Genomic DNA, 26,775 nt, shown 5'->3' with positions numbered 1-26,775 from the left:
GTTTCTTAGAATTTACAAAAAAATCTAATAAAAAACCAATCGTAGGTATTTTAACTGATAACTTCCATAAACCTTTATGGAAGTGTTTCACTTGGCTATGCTACCAATTATATACTGGGTTTTATCCTTTATCCAAGTGTAAGCAAACAAAGTTTGTGCCTGAGGTACTTTCAGGCGTATAGGTGAATATGACTTCTCCATTACCTCCACCTTAGTATCACTACCTGTGGGTGTGGCTCCCACTGATGAGACCTCAATAAAGGTCGAAACCGGTCTGGCTAGCGGCTCTTCCCTTAATGCATAGCATTAAGTTATTGTATTAAGTTATTAAGCATTAAGTTATTGTACCTCTGTACCGAGCCTTGATAAGACCTCATCTTGACTACTGTGCCCAGATTTGGTCACCTCGGTTCCTTCTTGATGGGGAGGAGGTGGAGAGGATCCAGAGGCGAGTGACTAAGATGAGAGCAGGTCTATGGAATGAACCATATGAGAACAGGTTGAAGATTTGTGGGTTGCAGAAATTGGTTGATAGGCGGAAAAGGGAAGATATGATTGAGACATTCAAATTGCTAAAAGGATTCTATAGGATTAATTCAGAGGATATTTTTGAGATCAGAACTGGTGGTGGGAGAACTAGGGGACACCTATGGAAGCTGGGCAAGAGTGTGGTTAGCAGGGGTGTTAGAGCTGGGTTCTTTACTTTTAGAGTGGTAAATGAGTGGAATAAGCTGCCAGAGTCTGTTGTGGGTGCTATGACATGGTGAGTGAGTGAGTTCAAGGCAAGGTGTGACAGATGCTGTGAGAATGTCGTATAGTTGTGTGGACATGGTGTTTAGGGACTCCCTCGATGAGTCTAAGGACTCCCTGGAGTAGCCCGAAAATAATAATAATAATAATAATTATACATGTCCGCAAGGAGATGTGCTTGGCATTATGGGAGATACTAAGGCAAGTGATGAGGACTTATACCACCTTTATGAGTTGTTCCAGTCCTGAAAGTACTTCAGGTACAAACTTTGTTTGCTAACACTCGGATAAAGGATAAAACCCAATATATAACTAGAACCATAAAGGTTCTTTAAGGTGAGATAACCAGTCTCATAAGGATAGCAGGATCATTCTGCATACAAAACAAACCGGCCAAAGAACACATCTAACTGACAGCATAAATATCTTGACCTCACGGCGTCTTCCGTTATCACAACACCAACGTTTTTAAATCTAATTGCAGTTTTGCATTTTCACCTTCTTTTTATTCCTTGTGAATTCAGTGATGTAAGAGATACCGCTTTGTATGGTCATCAGTCAAGATAATGCGAAATGGAAAACGGTCTCTTTTAAATTCATTTCTCTTCTAAGAAATGAATCTAACTTAAGAACTTTTCATTAACCCTAAAACGGACGAAATTCCTTAAAACTTTCCCATTTGGCCCACAGTAATAACTTTTAATCAAATCCGGAGAATCATATTTCAGCTTTAAGTTAGCAATTTGCCTTCGGAAATCTTAGTTCAGTTATTCTTCACTACAAGAGGTGCAAATGGTTGACAACACTAAAGAAATAAACTGAAACATTAAAATTTCTTAGGGGACCAATTCCACTTATTTAATTTTCTTGTACGGTTACGTTCTGCATATCCGGTTTTATATGCGCAACTTTATAATCAGATCAGTGCGAAACATGCAGCATGTTACATGCAAGGCATACAAGATTACAAATCTTTTGTTTGCAGCTGCTCAGAGCACCAAACAACCGGTCCTCAGGTTACCTCTTACGTGAGTACGACAGCGTGTTTGGTTTATTTTGTTTGTTTGCTATAATCATGAGATTTAGTGTTAGTAGCGCAAAACACGCATGCTAGCGAAAGTTTCCCTTGTCACGAGGAAGGAGGTTACTGTACGTTTCTGACAATATAACTGAACAGAACTGTTAATGGAGTTCCGCGCTTGGACATAAAGGAGACTTATAACCGGCGGCAATGCACCGTTTGTTTGGGCAGGACAGCGAGGTAATATCTTTGGCAACAAGTAAAGAGCACGAGAGCATAGTGAACATCCATTAACAAAACCCATTGTGCGTACGAAAACAGCCGTCTGACCACCGGGAAGAACGACGTGTTGCGGGATTACAACAAATGCACGCGCCTCGACGAGAGGATCTTCTTGGTGAAATGTTTACTTGTTGTTTTTCTGAACTGAGCTTTCAGGGTTATTGCCTTGAGAACATAATGTATGGGAAACGAAACTGCAGTGATGCGAACCTACTGCCTTAATATGATGATTATTTTATCTTTATAGGGTAAGGACGTCCGTATTATACTCGGTAATTTCGACGAAGAATGGGCAAGGAAGATCTTCTGCGAGGTTGGTGCATCCTTTCTCATTTTATATGGCATGTTATTTAAAGCAGAATTTTAAAAGCGGATTTTATACGTAGTTATTATAGTTTTATTAAAAATTCCAATCTAAGCTAAGCAAGATTATTATTAATAAATTATAATTGCCTAATGTTCATTATTAATAGTTGAATAATTGTTATATTGCTTAATGAATAATATTTGGTGAATTAAATGTTTTATAATTTAATGTAATTCAACTTCGTCATTTTATGATACGGAGCTGTAACGTAATGCATTGACATGTGTGAACCACACTTTATCATTATTCTTATAATTGTTCCGTTACATAAGTTCATCAAACGTTTCTCTACAAAAGATTGAAATAAAATGACAAAGCGAATTTATCCGAAAATTAATTTACGTATGAATCCATTAATGTAATCTTAACTTCGGTTGAAAACACTTCTAAAGGTACGTCTTGTCGTAGTAAACTGGATTTTAATCCACAGGTTTCAATTCGATGGATGCTGTGCTAACTGATAAGCTATTCAAGTTCATATGGTGGTTGACATACAAACCCACAATATTACTCTGCTATGTTAATTACCTATTAGCTATTGAACATCACGCCAGGCCATGTCAGAACTATTTTAGTGCACTTAAATAGGCAACACGAATACACTTGACTAGAAAAGAAATCAACGACATTCTACTCTTCTTAAACACACTGCGCACACGCTTTTCAAATAGCTGCATTACTTTCTCTACACAAAGGAAACTGACGCATGTAGGCCAACACTTTTCCCAACAATCATGCCACCACACAACCAGCAATAATGCCATTATAAAAAAAAAAATGAGCTTGTGGTTAAATAGCTATTTCTGTAAATAATGCATCGCTCTTAACTGAGTTAGATTACCTACAATCAACATTTTAGTTAACAGCAAGGTATCACTAACAATATACCGAAAACCACCATAATAAATGCCTTTTCCAAATACTGACATCATCAAATCTATTGCTGCCCGACACATCTGCAGTATCTCAAAAAATATAATTAAATACTGGGGAAAATAAAACTGCATTCAATGCACATCACCTGAATTGGCTAAAATGTCATGTGCGTTTAAGATGTTCTATTTGAGCCAAAGAGGAAGAGACAGTGAGTAAGTAATTATATAAAGTAAGCTGTAATTAGTATGCCAAGTCTGTAGAGCAGAGAACATTCTTTTTGTAAGGCAATCTCGCCCAGAAAAAGTAAGAAACCTGTTGCATAATCTGGGATCTGCTCTATATTTTGTCCATGTTTGGTCTATACTAGACACTTCTCAAAAAAAGAAATAAATAAAATAAAAATAATGATGACAAATTCTCACGCTTAATCCGCTCACAACACTCGTGGGTGGCAGTCTCATAACGCAACTTCTGATTCCTTAATTATAAAGTCTTCCGAATTATAAACTAGATGGCAGAGAACATCGTCTCAGCTTTCTACAAGGTGCTGGTAAGAATGCTCTGAAGGGTATGGGTAGAACGTGAATTCCATCGCCACCACCCTGCTTATTGAACGCCTGCACTGACTCGAAAAAGTTCCATATTTCATTTCTAAAAAGCAAATTGCCCACCTGTGGTGTGCTAATTGCAAAGGCTCTCTGTGGTGGTGTTTAGTTCTTCAGTCACATTCTTCTCATGTCATAACATTATTGTATGGAAGTCCTTTCAATCTCAATTACAACTTCTTATTTTTCATACGTCAGATGACGGGTTGAATCCCCTATGAATAACAAATCTTTGTCACCTGGCTCTATCTCTGACCATTTCTCCCATCTCTCTGAAGATCGATAATTGTGACCTTTTCTTCAAAGAATGTAGCCAGATTCTTCCTCCGGTGATTCCATTCAAGACTATATTTGGCAATATCTGGGAGGACATTCTCCGGAGGTGTCCAAACCATCCTAATTGCTGTTTAATAATTATATCTACTCTATCGTTTAATTCGTGTTTGACTTGCTTGTTTATTGTGTCCTGAACAATGTGTCTTATTTATTTTTTGTAAGCATTTCAACAAGCAAACTGAAATAAAAGTCTGCTGGAACCAGTTCAGTTCCCATTATTTGGTTTATGACAATGACATCATACAATGCACAAGGACCGTCGGATCAAAAATGCAACCTAAGTCCCACTGTCTGGATTGGGTTGTCATACTTCTGTGCTTCTGTAGCGCCCTATCCAGGTGATACTCGTGCTAAATATATATTTTTTTAAAAATTAAGTCTCCTTCCTTACTCTTGTAATGATGCAATACTTCTAGTGCTGCACCACTAATGGAGATATACAAAAAAAAACAGATGAAGATAAGCTTTACAAAACATTCCATTTTTGTCTGTCTGCACTCTCTTAATAGCGACAAAGCGCTGACTGAGTGGATTTGGATTAAATTAGATTTTTACGAAGTACATTAATTTTATGGAATATTTCAATTTCACTAGAAATTAGTCACTGAATTAGTCACACAAGTTTTGCAAAAACGATACGAAATTATATGCTGCAATATTAAACAAAACCAACGCTCTAAATGGTTCTTTTATAACAATCTTAAAATGCTTAATCCACGAATAATATCAATCTGCCTTTCATTCACTCATCCTTTCCGTAAACTATAAACCATGTTATATATCGTATACGAAAACAGAACAAAAGCCTTCGTTATTATCATTTATATTCCATACTTTTGAGACATTAATTTAAGCAAAAACACTGACAGCTAATACAAATTTTAAACACGCTATTAAATGAGCACTAAATGGAAAGATGATTATTATAAGAATTCCTTATTATAATGGGCCAGGAAGAACAGTCATACAAAGCACTGATGGTAAACAAGCCTCGTAATGTGGAACCCACTCAAGACTTACTGATCGTTGAGTGGACCACCTACTTGGCGAGTGGATGGCGTCACGCACTGTAACCGCATTGAGATTTTCTAAGTCATAAGCGATGAACTTTATCATCAGGTGTAAAACCATCAACCTGCTTAGTGAAGACTTAAAAAAGTTCCCATGCTGGGTCTGAAGATCGTGGTTTTCTAGGTTTATCTAATCCTGAAGTTTGAGGATTAGATAACCGCATTATTGTGCCAGTATTTCCGTAACGGCTGTCTAATAACATATGAATTGGAGATTTTAATGATTCTTCTATTCATTTCCATACTTGTTAAAATAAACGATCATTTTAAACATCACAGCCACACACAATGTTATGTCAGAAGTAAAGTAATCAAGCATGCATTTCGTTTAATCCAGACAACCTAACTGTACGTATTCCGGAAGTTTACAAAACTATTACACAATGCAGGAACATAAAAATTATTGACTTACTCTTCAATATTTATGTAACTTGAGGAAGAGTTTATCCTAAAATGTCATCCTCATATCTCAATCTTGTGTTTATTTCCGAAGGCTTACAAACAGAACATGTACGGAAGGAAGTACCAGTGGATTATTGTCGGCATATTTCAAGAACGCTGGTGGGAAGTTCGTGATCCGAGTGTAACGTGCGAGATTAGCGAACTGCGACAGGCTCTTGAAGGATATATCGCCACCGATGTCCTCCCGCTGAGTACCAATACTGCAACGACAGTCTCCGGTCTGGTGAGTTTGCAACGAGCTTAGCAGTTTCTGTATATTCATATGATATCCTTAAAATATTCCTAATGGACTACTTCATCTGTATATTCGCTAAATACAGAGAGAGAGAGAGAGAGAGAGAGAGAGAGAGGAGGGGGATTCAGACAAACATAATATGAAAGTCATATTGGCTCCATTTATCAGCGATAATATCATCAATATTATCGCATAATACATACATAATTCATGTGCTGGTATCTGCATCCACAATGTCGTGGATGCAGATACCTAATTTGAATTGGTTATCCACAACAATTCAAAACAGCGATTAGGCCAGCAGCGAAACCTAATCAATGCATTCATAAAAAAACGAATATACAAGCTTCTGGGAAGAGTTCGTGTCTTTTAAGCAGTGCAAGCCAAATCAACTTCGAAGCCGAAAGTTATATTCTCATAAAGGCAAAATTCAAAACTTTTTTACGTCTACTACTGGTATTTGACTGAAATTAAATAAAAATTTTAAAATATCAATGTCAAAATTAAAATGTCAGTGCAGGACAGCAAAAATATTTAAATGAGTGTCATATATCACGGGTAGAGGGGAGAAAAAAAAGAACCTTGGGTAGGTATTTTCTCGGCGGAGTGGGGGGGGGGTTAAAACACGTTACCTTCATTTAATAAACTGTTCGCAACAAAATAATTTCGCGCAATTTCTTTGATACACAACGGCAGCTGGTGGCGAAACAATTCCCCACCGTCGAAAATTGACCAAGTGGTGCAAAATGAAAGTTGTAACATTACGAAAACATTTTCAAAAAAATTCAGGGAAAAAAAACGAATAACATAATGTAATTTATGTGCTGTTCTTAATCGTTTACCAATGGATAAACGCTACTCTTTTTTATTATTATTTTTTTATTTTTTTTTATTTGTGAAATTTAAAACCTTGCGGTGGACTGCTGCAAAGTTTGTTCCAAGACTTCAGCTCCTTCAACTTGCGTTTGTCTGGTTCAAAAGAACATCGAAGTCGTAGCTCATCCACCTTATTCATAACATTTGTACCTCAGGAACTTTTTTATTCCCTAAGTTAAAATTTCTACTTAAAGGACAAAGATTTCAAGACGTATATGAAATTAAACAAAATATGACAGAGCAACTCGAACCCATTTCTTTAAAACGATAATAATCCGTGGTAGGTACAGCACTTTAAATCTCACGACTTATCCAGATTGGCTTCGGTAACCATAATTTTAAGATAAGGTGGTTAGTCTAATGCCTAAATATATATTTCTGTGTATAAATTTGTGCATGTTCTTCTCTCTGGTTTGCAAGATGAGAACCTGCCATCATCATGTGATACTGACTAACTCACCTTCCCATGAAAGGACCCCAATAAAGGTTCTTAGCGCAGTAAACTGAATTCGAACCAGGTCCTTCCACACAAAGGATGTCTAAACGGAACCATCTATCCACGAATAATACACTCCGTTTTAAAATATTCCAACGGATATGGTTTAACCAACGTCCATTTGTAACGTGGGTTTCGATATTTGTGTTGTGTAGATTTGTTGAAAACCAAATAATCCAACCATATGCATTTTTTTGCATAATGAATACCGAATACTTTGGAGAATTTCTTTATTGATGAGAAGGCGTTTGCATTTCCATCATGACAGCGGCACTTGCTACCAATAGAACACCCCAGAACATGCATTTGTCAGCTGTTCTCTTGCTGAGAAAAATCTGGATAAAATTATGTGACGTTATACCCGAACGCCTATAATTAATACTCTTTGTGTAATATATCCCCGCCTCTCATTGCCACTGAATCAGTAAGCAAATCCAAATAGAATCATGATACGTACAGTCGACGAGGTGAAATATCACATTTTGGAAATCAAGACTCCGACACAGCAACAAAATGATATTTGACTAGAAAGGACAAATCATTTAGGACCAACCATCCCAAGTTTAAGAGTATTTTTTCTAGGAGTTACAAAAAAAAAAAAAAAAAAATAGTGGGAGTTCTCTTCTCTGGTTTCGAGATGAATAAAAGACGTTGAGATCTTTTTTTTTTTCTTGTACCATACTACTTGACTCTCTTGTCTTCTCTTCCTCATCTAAACTCCTGTACGCCCTGATAAATCCCTCCGTTACTTTCTCCCTTCCATCATCAACATCCAGCACATTTCATCCAACAGATTTCCGATTATATTAACCGTATACCAAACTATCCGACTGATCCGAGGATGTCCTTTGGTAAGTAACAAGTCTTTTGATTATAAGATTTCTCGACATGTTTGCGATGATGCTGCACACTCACTTCTGCACGCAAAATATGAAAGTAATCATAAATTCAACGGATCTGTTCGATTTAAAATTTCATGTAATACTACAAGTGTCCCTCACTTTACGCGATTAATTGGTTCTATGGAATAATCGCGTAACACGAAATCGCGTAAAGTGAGTGAGATAGGGATAGGGGTTTCTTCAGAAGGATAAAAAAATGAAAACTTTACACCTGTGAGCAAAAGAAATTTTAATGAATGAATTATTTAAAAACATTTAAACTTATAAACAAAACACACAAATTTCGTCGTTTCGTCGAGATTGAACACTTGCTGAGACAAATAACCATGTTCCTGAATTACACTTAGAAATTTTGCTGGAAAGTTCTCAGCAGGAATGCCATCGGCTCCCGCAGCCTCGCCAGTCAGCTTGAGATTATGGAATCCATGTCACACCTTGAAACGTACAAACCACCCATCACTTGCAGCAAAAGTTTGCACTTTAGGATCAGGATCTATAGCATTGAAATCATCAAACAAACTTTTCGCTTTAGCCTGGATAATCAAGATGGATAACGGAACAGCACGTTGATTTTCATATTTAATCCATTGGGCCAGCATCCTTTCCAATTTCTCCATAATTGGTGCCCTTATCTGTGTTATCTTAGTTGTCGACATTCTCGTCGCACTTTTACAACTTGCTTTTATGTTCTCTGCTTGATTTCTTATTGTTCTTGAAGTTGATTCTGAAATTCCTGTAACTCTGACTATGTCGACTGTGCGCTCATACCTCTTTAGAACTTCTAATTTTTCCTCCAGTGTTATAGCTTTTCTCTGTTTTTTATTCTTGGAAGTATTTTGAATCCCAATTACCTCTTTTTTTCATAATGTTTGCGTTGCAGAACACTCCAACAATGGAACTTACTAGTTCTACACCTTCTGTGAGACTGACACGCAGCGCGATGTTGCCATGTCAAAGCGGTGCGCGCACAAAGTCACGTGACCACGCACAGGGTGACTGCGAAATTGCTACCGGTTGCGATTTTTTAAATTAACTTTTTTGAAATCGCGTTATAGCGAAAACGCATAAAGTGAGATCGCCTATAACGAGGAATACCTGTATTTGGATTTAAAAGATTTCGTTTATTCAAGACTTATTTTATTCATTTATTTCAGCTGAAAGTCTTTCAGAAAAAGTTCCTCGCATCCTAATAGGATTACAATCCGGCTCTTTCTAACTCGAACGGTAAAGTGGTATCGTCATCACGAGACAGCGCGTCGAAATTAATACTCAGAAACGACTAGTTAAAAACATTCTCCGGGTTCTGCGCTTGAGATCACTCTGCTCAGTTCCTGAATGGAGAAATAATTCTGAGGATTTCTTACACTGTTCAGCTCCCCCTCCCCCCAACACATCGCACAAACACATTACTTCCACTTCATTCATTATCATACAGGTATTGAAGTTTTACTTCAAGCCTTTGTTCAGAAATATTTTCATGAAAATCATTACTTCATACCAAACGCTCCCGTGGAACTAAGCAAATGATCCTCTCAAGGACTCTCCCACGCAGAACATTGGTGTCAGTGTCAATTATTGTTTATGACGCAACAATCATAACCGCATTGTCGCGGCTTTAACTATTCCATAGAACGAGTGCCCATCGGAATTTCTGAAAGCTTAAAGGAAGTTGCGAAAATAAATCATCAAAGGGCTTCACATATCCCAAAGGGGGCGCTCTTTTAGCCTTATCGTTTTTTATTAATTGATTAGAGGCCGACTATCATCGCGGCAGGATTGAATACATCCCAAGCCAGCATACTCAGAAGAAAGGAGAAGCGAATACAACAGACAGCTGCCGCCACCATTCTGTGTTCCTAAACCTAACTAGTATTAGTTTACGATGCAATTTACACAGGCAAGGGGGGAAAAAACAACTATTTAAATGAACCCAAAGATCGATAAACTTAGGAAGAGGCTAAAAATGTCTGCAATCGGTGAGTGGAATCGAACCAGTAAGGTTTTATTCTGACGATCTAGCGTCATAAAAGTTATCCCAACATTACGGAAACAGTTACGAAGCAATCTGCTTATTACATCCTAGAAAAATTGAATGAATCCTTGGCACATCCACTTCCACTTATAAGAGAGGTAAAACACATTTAAGCACTTTTAAAAATTAAGAGGAAGAAAACACAACTGTTTTATAATGAGATGGATACCCTCCTCCTTCTGATTATCATTTTGCATCCAAAATACTAAAAGTGAGACAATCTCTGCTTCGTGAAGAAATAGAGGGGAAGCATACTCGCTCTCCAACCAACAAGTTGTGGATTCGAATCCCATCGTAGGCATGGATGTTCGCAAAGGCTTGCTCTGGACGATCTTCCATATACTTTCTTGAGTTTATAAAGAGAAAACGTATTGCATCCATACAGTATAGGTTTTATGTTTATGTGTATAACAAGTGTTTGTCTAAAAATAGGAGACCAATTCTAGATTAAAGATTATCGTAATTATCAGGTCTTTCTTAACATTTCTCATTACCACACGAAGTGTTAAAAAAAAGCCCATGCAACCTTCCAAAAATTCTCATCATTAAACTGTTTGTTTAGGATTATGCATATATTATGTCTTTTGCATGTGTGTTCACCGGCTGGTTTGTCTATTCTAAGAGAAGGAAAGACGGGAAAAACTTTAAGGAAACAAACATTTCTACATACGAGAACGACCAACTCAGTTTGAGTTGCAAAACCTCTAGAAATGTTTTTAGACTGGATTCGAACCAGGTATTTCCAAAGGGCAAGTTTGTTCTTCTAAATGCGTTAGGAAAATTCGGCTATAACAATTTCATCAACAGTATCATAAAAATAACGCCTTGCTTACTAACATAAAGATTGTGGAAACGCAATTTTGGCGTGTGTATGTGTGTGTGTGAGAGAGAGAGAGAGAGAGAGAGAGAGGTCAAGTGCTGTTGCATACATCTAATAGTTTCAAGCATCCTCCATCTCGGTTGCAGATCTCCCTTATTACTCGATATACATTCTGGACATTGAAAATTTCAAGAAGAGCAAAAAATTTGCACTTCACCAGAGCGTTCTTCAAGTAATTATTCGTTTGCTGTTCCATCATTACGTATAAATGACAAGGACGACACAATTAGCGGCTCTTGAAGTCGCTCGCCGGTCATAGAAAACATGTGAGGACTAATTAACAATAAACCGTTTCTTTCTTGTTAAACAAGCAGAAGCAAAGGAAACGTCGTGGTGTCGTAAAAACAGCTTATACTTGTTGCAGTCTTTAAATAAAGATATGTATTCGTTCATATTATGATTCAAAGAATTGTCACATTTTTACAAGCATAAAATATTTTCAGTTTTTCAATCTTAATTGTAGAATTTTTATTAACGGGATTAATTATTATTAATTCTGTTAATTGTTATTAACAGAATTGTTATTAACGGGGCCTATTAACAGCAGTTACAGCGCTAGACTGTCTGAAAACAGCAGTTCGAATCTATCGCCGACTAGAGGAACTTTTTCTCCCGGAAACTCGGTTTTTTCGTCCCGTAAATTCAAGCGAGCTGACTGTAGAACCCTCCGTATTATACTAAGGTGTGTTAGCCAATCTTAGATTGGTTAAGGTTGCATAGCAAGACATTGTAAAGACTTAAACTCGCTGTTATTTATCTAGATATTGATGGCTGTCTTTCGGTTTGTTTTTTTTGTTGTTGTTGTTAGTTTATTTTGGGTGTTCGGATAGAAATAGGAAACAAAAATTCCCGAAAGGCACGACACCCAACAACAGAATCAACTAAACCTCTATCCATTTCAGAAATAAATAATCCAGTGAATTAAGCAGAAATTCACTGCATTATTAATTAATTCTCGCGCAGAATTAATCCACTGAGAAAATTAATAATTGCCGTATTTGCCGGTGTATACGACGCACCGGCGTATAGGACGCACACCTTTTTTGTACACATTTTTTAGGAAAAAAACTTTATCACTGAATATTATAATGAATTTACAGTATTTCAAATATAAAGTAATAAACAGGTCTACTTTCAACAAATACCTAATCTAACTAGGAAAGAGTACCCAGCTTTTAATCGTCAAAACCCAGAAATTCATCTCCACAGCTAAATGAAGAGACACTTGAAACCTCTTCTAAATCAGAATCTGAGTCCTCCTACAACAAACTGTCCTCTGTATCATCCAGTACATTACTAATGCCACACTTCTTAAATGATTTAACCACTGTCTCAGTTTTCATAGCATCCCATGAAGCTTTGACCCACTCACAAACTTGCGAAATGCTAAGCCTCTTCTTTCTTCCTGATGGCGTAACCTCAAAATCTAAAGACTGCATCCACCTGTTCCACTTCTCCTTCATAAATCCCTTAAATGGTCTATTAATAAAGACAAAGGTTGAAGCTAACTAGTTAGACCTCCTGGAATTACAGCTAACTGAGTTTTCAATTCCTTGAGTTTATTTGTAACAACGTCTGTTCTGCGAGAACGAAACTGATCCCATACTAGCATGGAAGGCTTCTTCAACAGTCCACCATGGCGCCAAGACCAAATTTTATCTATCCGTAACTTAACTTCATTCCTCCTCCATCCATTTAGCCATTTGCGTGAACATGTACAAACACTCCTTTACGCAGTTTTTCTTTGGGTAGCGTCTTCCTTTTAAAAAGCAACAGTGGAGGCAATTTTGTCCCGTCAGCACAGCAGGATAAAACAACCGTGGAGTGAGTTTTTCGTGCCCTGAAGTTTTAATAGTGACACTTTTAGTGCCCTTGGAATCTACAGTTTTGTTTGAGGGCACATCAAAAGTCAGCGGAACCTCGTCCATGCTTCCTATTTGCGCAAGTTCAAAATTTTCTCGTTTCCTTGCGTTAATGACGAATCGATAAAATTCAATCATTTTTTCTTCATATTCAGCTGGCATCTTTTGTGATATTTTTGTTTTAGTCCGCATACATAGCTGGTTCCTCTTCATGAATCTTGAACACCATGATGTTGATCCAGTAAAGTTGGCGATCCCCCCTGTTAGTGGCTTTCGCTTGATGAATAATCATTTATGTAGACACACTAAAAGTCTGGCTTTTCTGTGGTCTTTTTTGCAGACCACAGAAAATAATCTATGAAGTGGAATATGTTTACTGTGAGTTGCTTTTTTAAAATCCTCTTCCTAATTCCGCCAAGATCTTATCATTTTCTCAGTTGGGAGTGGTCCAAAATGCCTCTCTGCAGCTCTGTTTCCATGTTCTTTAGCATACGCCATCACACGTAGCTTGTATATTGTAACAATGTCGACGTTTTTCAGCCATAATTTGCCAAGAAGTTTAGAGAAAATTTAACGGCAGAAATTTATCACCGTTCACAACTGCGACAACAATTGGAAAGTTTAAACGAACAGGACACAGCTGTGATCGTCGATGACAGCGCATGCGCATCCACTGAACTATACGTCAGTGTTTCTCAAAGTGCGGTACGTGAAAGGTCTTCAGGGGATCCGTGGCAATTTTCGGCTATGCATCATTAACACATAGAATAAAATTCAATGTATTCGTGAAGTTCGAGATCGTAAAACGTTCCTATTGTATCATTGAATAAGGTACATCAGAACATTTGCAGGCTGTGCAATATGTTTCTCACAACTGGGATGAAAACGGCACAAACTAATGAATCGCATGTCACCCCTTCCACAGAAAATGCTGTATGACTCTAGCAATGGTTCACTCAAACAGAACCATGTGTTGCCGGTGCAACACATGGTTCTGTTTGAGTGAACGTGTTAAAACGAAGAAATATATAGTGAATGTGTTTCAGATATTATATAAAGAATTCGGTTGAAGAGAATTAGCATTTCAACTCAAGTGTCGGTTTGTCTTTGTCATTTAGTAGCACGATCTTTTGTTAATACAGCACCATTCATATGCACGTGAATGTCTGAAGTTTGAGAAACACTGCTCTGCGTAACTGGAATGCTCTCACACACACCACAAGGAAGCAATAAAGAAATCGCGTAACTCGGAGCAGAGAAAATTTCCAGAAATGAAAATAATAAAAAAACCGAGTATCGGCGTACAAGACGCACCCTGTTTTTCAGACCTATTTTCTGAAAAAAAGTGCGTCTTATACGCCGGCAAATACGATAACTATCCATTACATGTTCTTCTGGGTGTCTTTTGGACCTACAACCATCTTTTGATATTAAATGCTTAACTTAATAAAATCTTGACAGACTAACCTTCCACTTTTGCGTTCATTGCAGACTCCAGCCGAATACGAAGCTCAGTACAATGAAAGGAGGGCTCACGAGTACAGTCGCTTTCATGGGTACGCTTATGATGGTATTTGGGCAATTGCACTGGCGATACAAGCAGTGACAAGAAGGCTGCGAGCATTGGGATCAGTATCCATGAAGGAATTTCGCTACAGGAATCCGTTTTGGGATAATATGTTCCGGGAAGCCTTCAACGAAACGTCCTTCTTAGGAGTAACAGTAAGTATCAAAATTGAAAGTTTTCTTTTTAACATTAAAATAAAACTGCTGCAAGAAGAAATTGTGAAATTGTAACTGTTCACATATTAATCCAAACAGGAAGTATTTCTCAATTCAGAGCACTGTCGTACTTTTATCACGTGCTAATTCCGCAGGATATTAATCCTTCATTGTGTTTATTATATATATATATATTATATATATATATATATATATATATATATATATATATATATATATATATATATGCAAATATGCGTATATTTATATACATTTATTTATCTTTTTAATGCAAAAATTGTCCTGAACAATAACGATCAGTTTGTCCAACATACACTTTTTGTATTTTTATACTTTTTTATATCCCTTCAAGGGTGCGGTTGGCTTCATTAATAACGAGAGAAGAGGACTCATTCTGTTGAAGCAGTTTCAAGGTATGCCTTTTTTGTTTCATTAGACTTGAAGTAGGAATTTTAGATTGATCTACACGTAGTTTGAATTTATTTTGATGACGCGCTGAAGTAACTTACTTCTAGAAGACACGTTTTCTTTGTAACTCAAAGTACAAATTTGCAATGCATTTCCACCCTTCATTTTAATAACATTCTTATTTTAATAACAACTATTTTAAATTTAGCAACTTTTTTTTCTGATGCTGGTGGAGTGAATTCCATCATTTCGTGGATGAGCGGAGCTTTCTTGATTCATTTTTGCACTTGTCTGATCGTAATAAAGACTTCATATTTCTCTGATTGTTTGCAAATCCAAAAACTGTTCATGACTTCCTCTAAATTCTGGAAACGTAACATTAGGCGAACCATAAATAATGTACTTTTTTCTGGCATCTCCAATTGGTATCGAGGTCAAGCGATATACACACACACACACACACACACACACACACACACACACACACACACACACACACACACAAAACGCTGTAAATCGGTGCCCAAAAAGTTTTTATAATGCTGCCCTGTTTAAACTAATATTAGAAGTCTTCGATGAGATTCGTACTCGATAAAAAAAAAATAATAATAATTAAAAAAATAAAAATTCAAATTTTGATTGAAAAATGGAATTCAAGTCAATATTTCGAATGAAGGGGGGGGGGGGGGGGGAATGTGCACTCCTGTGCATAATCGTAATCAGTGTTTACGCAACAAAGAACAGCGGATGTGGCATTCATGTGGTGAGTTATTCACAATCCTTCAAGTTTGCATATGACGATAAAAGGGCCGTCAGGCGAAAAGCCCGAGTTTCCGAGAGTAAAAATCCTGCCACTTCCATATGAGGCCGGTTAATTCACTTTCTACTGAATAGCCCTAATAAAGGTGTTCGCGTAGTAGATGGGATTAGAATCGAGGTCTTTCCAACCAAAGGGCATCGTCAAAACTGAATAAGCTACGGAGGGCAGTCCTTCAAGTGATAATTCCCGCTGCATTAGCAACCGTACACAGCATAATCGCGAAGACTACGAGAGATACCTTTATAATATTAGAGGTTTCAACGGAAAGTGATCACAACAAAAATGGCGCCGAATGGGCTGCTGAAAGTCATGTTCATGTGAACTTTCTTACGGTTCTTTTCAATTTCATCATATACTTCAACACTCGACGACGATACATTATCAGGGAAACCAAAATGCCCTTCAAAGCTCAAGAAAATGGATTCATGGATTGTGATGACATACTTAATCAGTTCATTTTAACTACGGCACGAAAAATTACTTACTGAACTTTTTTTTCGGGGGGGGGGGGGGATCAGAGTTGGCCAGTATTACAGATTAGTTATGTATTTCAGCTGTCACATGGTATTGAAAAAGTTGAAGGGTTAAACAATGTGTTATCTAAAATATCGCTCTGTACACGATACCCGCAAGTACTGAGCCCATTAATTCGAGTCGACTCCGAAGTAGCCAAAATGCTGTGCTACTTTGGGAAAGTGTATTTCAAGAATTACCACCTCTATTACTTCCAAAAGTAAGACACTACTTCTGGATATTTACTAGGACTATACTAAACTTGATGCGTAGATTTAAAAATCATATACAAGAAATAACTTACAAAGAGAAATGAGTAATTTGAACATCACGGAAAAACAAATTGCAATGAAAATATCAATGAGGAAAAGCAGGACACTGTGTGAACAAACCTGCCAAGAATTAAAGTAATAATTAATTACTACATAAAGAGAGAAACACTTAATTACCTTGAATACGAAATATCGTATGAGGCTTAAAATTATACTAAATGAAGAACTGATAGTTACACAAGCTACAGGTTAATAAATAAAACGCTTAATTATAATTTAATACACTACAGAAACAGGTTTCATAATATACGATTTATAAGCAGCAAATTCAACATTACTGTATGGAAGTGAAACAGGGGGATGTTATTAATACCAAGGAATCTCTAAATATCTCTAGAATCTATAGAAACAAAACATAAGCAGAACAGGAAATGGCAACGATGTAAACTGCATGAAGTATGAAATAAATATATTTTATTTTTAATTTTTCTTGAGGTGTTTTTGATATTCCTTGTTTACAAAATGGTGGCATCGGTGCTAATTTCCGACTTCTTTTTTTTTCCGAAACAGGCGGAGCAGAGGTCAAAATAGGAGAATATGATTCTATTACGGACAACCTAGATCTGACCAAGGGAGCACCTGTCACGTGGAGAGGTATGGTAAGAACCACACTTGGATGACAGTGTTTTTATACAAAATCTTAGCAGTTTGAATTAACTCCTAGTTTATTATTCTTTTATATATTTATTCCAATTGTGTTTAAAACCAGATTCAGAAATTGTTGAATATATTTGCTCGTGGATTGTTATATTTGAATTAAACTGAAGAAATTTACCTAATTTGGATGATAGTCACATGACTACTGTCAGCATTTCACCTTTTTTTTTATTTAATTTATATTTGTTGTTTCGTTTGAAATTAGCTACACGTGCAAAAAGGTAAACGTGGGAAGTTGAAGACTGGTTTGATTGTCAAGTATGAGTTGGCACTGGAATGGAAGATCAAGGAAAGAATGATCCGCTGAATGAAACTTGGCTATAAATCTTCAAATGAGGTTCTTAACAAGTGATATTTCTTGCCTGTTTTACGTTATCCAGGTGTACACACACACACACTCACACACACAAAGCTCCCGCTACTGCTCCCTTAGGGAGCAGCGCGAATAGCGTCAGCGTGAAGCGTCACTATGAACGATGACCTATCACAGCGGCTGTAATGCAACAAACAGTAAAAATGCCTGCGGTGGAAACTTTTTGGCTCAAATGCGTGCACAGGAAACGTTGATGGATGAGAGGAGAGAATTAGTGGCTCGTGATGATTATTAATTCCTAGCTTTTCTACTGAATTTGTTATTAAAGGCTGAAGCTTAATTGCACTGCATATTTTTCCAAATAAGCGGAAAAATATTTAACTTGGTAATCACGCTAAAAGTTGCAGCTAATTTTGGGCGTTTCATTTTTTCGTACAAACTACACAATTTCGTCATAGATGCGAACCCAGTTCTTTCCAACCAAAGGACTTCGTCGAAACAGACTGAGTTACGGGCGGCCTAAATTTTAATAACTTAAGCAATAAAGTTCAGAGAGAAAAATTTAGGATTGGTAAAACAAGAAGTAATAGATAGCGAATAGAAATTAAAATTTGCTGATTTTCTATCTTTACATCATTGTAGTCAAATTTGCCTGCCTTGTTGGCCGACTGGATAAGGTATCATTGTCCAAAGACCAAGCTGAGTCCGAATCCCGCATGGCTGTTTGTTAACTTGAGGTAGGAGATGATTTTCACTGCCTGATGTGCGACCACCACTATTACTTACTGAATACAAAGTGAACTGAAAAAGCACCGTATTTAGTCGCTAGAACAGGATTGGGTTGTGTAACACTCCGACGAGCCTGTAACCTTTTGTGGGCGGGATTCATATTTTAAAAAAAATGTCAGAAATGATCAACGCTTGATTTCTAGTGAAGATGCACCTTGTGATATCCTGTTTATTTGCATATATTTTTTGATGAATAAAAATTTTAATATCTAGCTGTTATACACTTGTATTTGTTAGCGATCTTGGGTGGGAGATGAATTTGAGTCGCCCCGCTTACTGGAGGCCTGGAATGGCTTGAAAAAGTTCCATGTTTGGTCTCCAAAGTAGAGTTTCCGGACCAGATAAAATAATTTTGAAATACAAAATTTAATAAAATCATAAAAAAAATCCTTAGCCCATTTACGGTACCGACGTGCTGCAGGGGTGGGAATCACGTAAAAAATACTTCATTATTTACCAAATGGATAAATAAATTCTCGCGATAACTTCGAGACTCTACATTCGCAGATTTTAAAATAAGACCGACTGAAAAATTTATTAGAGTAATATTTTCAGCCAGTTCACAAATTAGTTAATAAGCAACGGTTTAAGGAAGAAAAGCCTGCTTTTAACCCCAAAACGCGAACTCTGTAGCTCATGCACACGATGGTGCATCCATAACGTACACTGGTAGTTAGGATTAAGAACACAAGATGGCAGCTAATTACTGCATTGTTGCGTCACCCTCCCACTCGCATTGCGATGATATCAACGAGTTTGCCATCCGATGTGATGGCAAACGAACCGGTCATCCAGCGATGATAAAGTGGGCGCCGCACTATTTCATTTGAGGTATGTTTTTTGGTATTCGCGTTAGTCGTTTGTTTTGTCCTTCTGTTGATCTCTCCACATGCAAATAACAATTTCGCTCGTTATATTTGGAGAATTTTCGGTGCACAGTAACACGTGTGAATAAGCGTGCGTTACCAACAACGCTTAAAATACAGGGTAGTCCATAAGTCACGAAGGGGGTTTAGAATGTGAATAACGTTTTTTGGTTATTAATTTTTTTTTTTTTTTTTTTTTTTTTTTAGGTATTCGGGGGAGGGGGGGTATAGCGGCAGACGTTCACTAAGAATGTTGTGTATGCCCAACAAACACAAACAACGATAATTCCGTCCACATGAAAAAATGGGAACGGATACATCAAAATGTATGGAGACAACAAGAAGCTATTCAATCAACGCATTGGGATTTATTGCAAAAATCCAAACCGACGGAGTGATCGTTGGAGCATGTTTCCTGGCACTCCTAGGTGTGTTGTTGTTGTTGTAATGTTCCATCGAGTCATTTTCGACTCCTGGTGATTCTATGAACATACACTCTCCATTCAGATCTCTCCCTCGCCATATATTTCATAATTTCCAAGCGCACTCCAGTTGCTTCTTTAACTCCATCCACCCATCTAATTCTTGGTCTTCCTCGTCTTCTGTTTCCATCCACTTTAGCAAGCATCATCATCTTCTCCAGACCGTTATTTAACCGCGCTCTCATAATCTGTCCGAAGTATGACAATTTTTGCTTGAAGATCATAGCTTCGAGGGAGCAATCTGGCTTTATTCTGTCTATCACTGATTTATTGTTTTGCTTTGCAGTCCATGCTATTCTTAGTAAGCGTCTCCAAACCCATAATTCAAATGCATCTATCTTCCTTCTTTCACTCTTTCTCAGGGTCCAACTTTCACATCCACACAGCACCACAGGGAATACCATTGCTGTCACGATTCTGATTTTTGTTGCGAGGCTAATATCTTTATCTCTAAAGATTTTGCTTAAAGTTGTCATTGCTTTCTTTCCGAGTAATAATCTTCTTCTAACTTCTTCAGTACAATAACCATCTTTATCAATTCGGGATCCTAGGAACAAAAATTGTTAACTGCTTCCATTTTCTCCCAATCTACTTCAAAATCATTAAGTTCACATGTTGCCATACCTTTTGTCTTTTTGAGATTAGGTTTAAGGCCATCTTTAGCACTTCTTCTTTAACTTTCATAATAAGTTCCTGCAAATCTTCTTTGCATTCTGCTGGCAAGGTGGTATCATCTGCACACCTCAAATTATTAATATTTTTTCCACCTATTTTAATTTCAACTGAAGACTCCTCCCGCCCTGCCATTCTTAAAATGTATTCGCTGTACAAGTTAAACAGGTACGGAGATAAAATACATCCTTGTCGCACCCCTTTACCTATTGTGAAATACTCAGTTTCTCCAAGATCTGTTGACATAGCTTCTTGTTCATAATAAAGATTCCTCACAAGGATAATGAAATGCTCTGGGACTCCCATTGTTCTTAACACATTCCACAGTTTCAATGATCTACAGAGTCAAAAGCCTAGCTATAGTAAACGAAACAAAGGAAATTTTAACTGCCTCTTCTCCCAGGACTTTGAGCAGCTCAATGGGTATTCCATCCCCTGCTGGTGCTTTCTTACTGGATAACTGTTGCAGTGCCCACCTCACTTCGCCCTCCTGTGTATGATCACTCCTAGTACGTTGATACAAATGCAACAGAAGCTAAATGATGCTGTGTATTTGTCAATAATCATTTACAAAATTACTCATTGCAAACATACCGCTGGGTCATTTATGTCGTATGTGATAAATACTTCCACCAGGACAGGTATCGTCCAGGAATGGTCACAGGAACATGATAGTGACTTTAATTCAATAGGCTATTCCCCCCCCCCCCCCACACACACACACATTGTCACCAGATCTCAATCCCACTGGCATCTTTAGGATACGACGGAAGGAGATTTCGCGACAGAGATCCACAGCAATCCTATCTACGGACATGCTTGCCCTGCAGTACGATTCCTGATGAATCCCTAACACCGCAAATGAAGCTATTCTGTTAGCTCGCCGTGGTCCACCTTATTAGGTTAGTATCAACTGGTCGTTCAGTGTGTAATTAATAAAAATAATATAATTAAGTAACACTTCTGAATCCGTGCTCGTATCGTTTTTTTTTTTTTTTAATTTCTGGTTTATTTCTTTCTTATTTTTTCGCAACTCCTTATTTCCTTCTTGCAGAGTCCGAGCTACTTGGCAATATAACTGAGTATCATCATTATGATACGATTTTTATTTTATACTCTACTGGAGAAAAGAAATTCTTGAAGGGGAAAAAATCGAGTCATCAGAAGCAAAACGTTTTTCTTTTTAATATATATATTTTGTTCACTCAAGAAAATACTTTATTTATTGTTAACCCAATGTTAAAATATTTGCAAATATCAGTATTCCAAATGGCACCCCTTTCCTAGATGATTCCGCACATATTAACATAAATAAAATGCCGACAAACGTCTTGTTTCTTTTCCATGTCATAAAATCTTAAAATAAAAGCCTAGTTTTACCTTTTTTGTTTACTTTTGCATGGAAAGTAATTATGACACGTGTTTATTGTGCTGCCATCTACTGTCTCTTACACAAAATTCGATACTAACAAATTACTAGCGACTAAAAAGTTAAGTAATGGAAATATTTTAATATCTTATTTATTCTAATTTGTTTTTTGATGACTTATAGATTTTACAAGTTAACTGATTTTCTTTCTAAGTGGAAAAATATAAAATATAATTTTGTTTATATTTAAAATATAACAAACAATATTTTATTTTAGTAGCTTAAAATAGAATTTTAAGCTATTAAAAAGTTTTAATAAGAAATCATCTTAGTTTAATTTTTTTCTTCCTGCTTTTATTCGAAAAAAATAATAAACTTCAAAAAATATTTCTTTGATTGACAGGATTAATTTGCTACCGCGATTTTTATTATTATTCCCCCCACCCCTTCACTCCACTCTACGGGATCATCCCCTCTTTTTCTCCTGCCATTCCCTGTTGGGCGGCGCTGCTGCCCCACTGGATCCCGCAGTGTAGACGGTATTTAAAAGACTATTGCCAAAAATGGCTGCTTCTTATTTATTCGATGCAATTTTATTAATTCATAATTTAAATACAATTTACTCTTTTAGACCTGATTAATACTATATTTACTTTATTAGTTGAATATATTTTAAATTATTAACGTATTGGTTAACTTAAATATTTGCGCAATAGTAAATGCCCATGCAAAGTCAGATCAGCCGCGACCCTGCGAAGGTCGCGGCTGATCTGACAGATACAAACGAATTGTTTAATATAAATATTCTTACACATATCCGGTGTAGCGCTTGGAGGTCATGAGTAGCTGCACATGCATATATTACGAGTGATATTCCACACTGTTTATGGGGTCAGTTTTGGTTTAACACGTGTTATGTAACGGTTTGTCATATTTGACGGTAAATTGTATCTGAGAGATACCGCGACTTCCGATGTCTGTAGAGTATTGGTCGTTATTATTATTATTTACTGTTGTAAATGGCTGGAAAATATATCGGGATAATCCATCAGATGTTGAGGAGATTCAGCGAATGTTACTCGAGTCCCGATGATAAGAATGATAGAGTCGAATGCGAAGTGATATTCGATAGGAAATTGTATCTGAGAGATACCGCGAACTCCCATGTCAGTATAGTGCTGGTTTGGTTGTGTTTTTCTTTGTTTCTTTGTTTAATAATTTCTAGATTTTAACTGAAAATAAATAAACCATCATGTATTATATTTGCAATTTTTTTTTTTTTTTAAAGTTTCATCGCATTTTAGTACATACTAGTAATGAACGTATCTCTCAGACACACGCGATTTACGCAGCAATTTTTTCGACCGCGACCTCCGCAAGGTTAAATATGGCACCGTTTATATTAAAGACTAATCGGTTCATATGAATGAACCGATCAGTCTTTACAGGTAACTAGAACTAGTGAATAAATGCAAAGCAATTTTCAATTCTCGGAGAAATGAGAATCTGTCTACATAACTGTAAGCGTATATTCAACTGATGCAGGTATATCATAGCTATTTCTCTCCGATACCAAGAAATGAAAAAAATCACATGACATGCGCATGCGTTAGGTGATGCGTCACCGGAAATATCAATCACGTGATAATACACTACAGAGATACGTCACGGTGCAGATAAGAATAAAATATCAATAATAATAAAATGACAAGAAGAAACATCCTATTTTTAGAACTGTTTTTGCACATATCGCAGTAAGTTGCGACAGAAGAATAAAATGACACACAACACAAAATAAAAATAATAGATATAAAACACTGAACATATCAAAATATTATAAAAATAAAGATAATAAAAAAAAGGATCATAAACACTATTACTAAACTGCGGCCTTCGATAGCTAACCAAAAAAAAAACTCACTGTAGTACGACAAAACCGGTACCATGCAGTTATCGGAGGGCCGATTGAGTATCTTGTTGCGTTTGTCACTAATAACACCTTGATGGCACAACCACGTGCAAAAGATAATCCATTTATGACATCATATACATCTTTATCCCAATATTAGTCATGAAGTTCGGACTAACGAGTAGATCATTATTACTATTGAAGTGTATGAGACTTTTCAAGACCTCCACGCCCTCTTTAACCTTCCCATCAAGGAATTATTGGTATTTTTAGGTTATAGCTCTTTAAATCGGTAACTATTCTTGATTATTATGTTGTAGGAAGAATATGAAATGGTGAAGAGTATGTCTAGAAGGATGGAAAGTGTGAACAGGTATTACTGTCCCTTTACTTATTTCGCCATAGTGTATTTTATCTACGTGTCTGTGCATCATCTTTTGTTGCTGTTCTGATCACATCAGGATCATAAAGCGTTAACTTGTCAACCTAAACAGAGACTGATATCTTCTAAGATTACGGGGATCTTTTGAAATTTGCTTCAATATTTTTCGTCACTATTCTGATCGCTAGGCTTGGTTTTTATTACTTAATAAGGTCTCTACTGGACTGACGTCAATTTGCATTGATTCGTCTGAGAAAATACTTCTATTGCGTATGGAAATTGGGAAGCCATTTTATAATTCGTGTTGGGAAATTTGTTATTGTAACTTAGAATTTTTGGACGGTGATAGTGAAACACAATACGCTTTTGCAGCTGAAGTATTTGTTATTATTATGTACTTGAAATAGCCAAAGAAAGTTCAAGAAAAGACAAAGGTCATTTTCTTCTACTTGCTCGTCATAGAAGGCTGGAAAAGTTTTACCCATCACACCCCACAGGGAAAAGAGAGGGAAATGAGAATGAGCACCGCTGGTTACCTCGCGATACGTGTGACAAACGAGAAACTAGCTTTTTTTTATTATTATTTACATGCCATCAGGGATGAATGCTACACTTTTAAAATTCTGACAGCACGCGTTGCATTCAGAAAACACCGTGATGTGTTGAGAGACAGAGAGAGAGAGAACACAGTCCCTTTGCTAATTCATCATCTTCTTTGTTACGTATGCCCAACAGCTTGACGTGAGCAGTTACGGTGCTTCTGTAACTCCTCTCAAGAAGTAACATAATAATACCGTAAAGCAGTAGCATTTGTGGATTATGACTCCTGAAGAACTTGGCAAGAAGCATGCAGTCATTTCTTTTTTTTTAACTTCATATAGGAAACGGAGAAGAGGATGGAAATTCAAATAGTTCCTGAAAGTAATTTACGCAGCTGAAAGTGTAATAGATCTTTAGAAATGGTTAAACTCATCTGCTCCATTCCTACATACTTTCATTACGAATGGTTATTTGCCTGTCCACACACAGGCAAATAATCATTCGTATCGTGCCGTGTCATAGGCCTTGGGACCCTTCCTGTGTGGGACTAATAAATTAAACTTCGAATATGAAGGAAATATTGGTTAAGTCTCTGGATCTACGCATTCCAAAATGTCAACCCGATTTCATGTTGTCGATATGTTGAAGGTCCAGCGTTACATCATCAAGTGTGGTTTACTATTAAAGTGGGAAGACCCAAATCGCCAAGTTAAAAATCGTTAGGAGCTCTGAAATACTCTGATCTTAATCAGTTTCAGAAGATAGTGGTTTTCTATACCTTTCTGCCATTTGAGATTGATGTTTACTTAACAGTGGCCAACTTGTCGACTTGCATTGAAGTATCTTTAAACGTATCGGCTCTTTCCTGAGTTGCTTCCGGATTTTTCTCGTGCTCATCGGAAATTGGCTGTTATTCACAGGTGTAAACTCTCTATTTCTTGCAAAATGCACCTTGGATCGCGTTCCAAGTTAAGACTTCCCCCCCCCCCTACTCAACCTGAAAATCAGCGTATTTGTTAAAGTGGGACGTTTTCACTTTTAGCCACTTCTATTACAACCCAAAACGGATGTGGTCAAATAACTTAATATTTCCAAAGTCACTCCGATTTGCTAGTTCCGTCATTGGGATGAAATACCCGAAGACCAATTTACGAGACCTGCAACGTTACGAGAAAAAAAAATAGTAAAAAACGGACGTCAAGAAAGCAAAGAAGGAATAGATAAAAACAGACTCAGATATCGTCCAAAATTCCCAAGGATTTCAGTAAGCAGGGATGGGGAATGCGAGATCATTTTACAGATTGTTACTATTGGGCGAATTCTTATAAAATCGTTCAAAACTTATTTTTAAGTTTTTACGACTAAGGGTTTGAAAATTCGATTGCTTTCAGAACTTAAAAAATCGGTATATTTCACGAATACTTAAAAAAATGAATATCTAATTTTATAAAAATGAAGAAACTCAGTGAAGTGCACATTTCTAAGAACGAAACAAATTTCGAACAGCCCCTCTTGGAGAGGAAGATCTCGTTCCGGTTTCCCCACAAAGCAGAAGTAACAGAAAGAATGCACAGTTTCAAGATCGAAAACCTCAAGGATGCACAAACTCTTTTCTTTCTTGAGTGCCTACTTAACTTTTTTTCCTTCAGTTCACTAGCGGAGGCAAACACGTGGCACAAGGCAGGTCATTCGGGGTAGTAGAGGCACGCTCCTCTGATATTCGTGGTGGCTAAAAAGGCTTAGTCGGAGCATTCCCTCGCCTACTCTTCCAAGATACTTCAAACTTTTCTTTCATCTTTGCTCTTCTAAATCTTAGCACTGGGAATGCAGGTTGTTACAAAATATATTTCAGATGGTTGGTGGGTGAAAACTTCGCTTCCGTGAGATGAACCTGCGGATAATGTGCACATTTCTCAACTCATTTGATG

At 37.0% G+C, this 26,775-nt stretch overlaps 1 protein-coding gene across 1 annotated transcript in view; it reads left to right on the top strand.

Moving 5' to 3' along the window:
* GABA-B-R2 (gamma-aminobutyric acid type B receptor subunit 2) overlaps window positions 1-26,775 on the top strand; it is a 355,669-nt gene that overhangs the window by 280,618 nt on the left and 48,276 nt on the right. The window contains exons 5-9 of the mRNA XM_090405802.1: window positions 2,301-2,366; window positions 5,801-5,992; window positions 14,544-14,774; window positions 15,148-15,208; window positions 17,379-17,462. Of these exons, the coding sequence (XP_090261928.1) occupies window positions 2,301-2,366; window positions 5,801-5,992; window positions 14,544-14,774; window positions 15,148-15,208; window positions 17,379-17,462 (634 nt within the window). The remainder of the gene's footprint in view (window positions 1-2,300; window positions 2,367-5,800; window positions 5,993-14,543; window positions 14,775-15,147; window positions 15,209-17,378; window positions 17,463-26,775) is intronic.

The sequence above is a fragment of the Typopeltis vanoorti genome, chromosome 15 (assembly GCF_054136105.1).
Source record: "Typopeltis vanoorti isolate ZY-2024b chromosome 15, IOZ_Tvanoo_1.0, whole genome shotgun sequence".
In the NCBI taxonomy this organism is placed as follows: Eukaryota; Metazoa; Arthropoda; class Arachnida; order Uropygi; family Thelyphonidae; genus Typopeltis; species Typopeltis vanoorti.
Note: the sequence above shows the minus strand (reverse complement) of the source record. Positions and strands in the feature narration are given on the sequence as shown.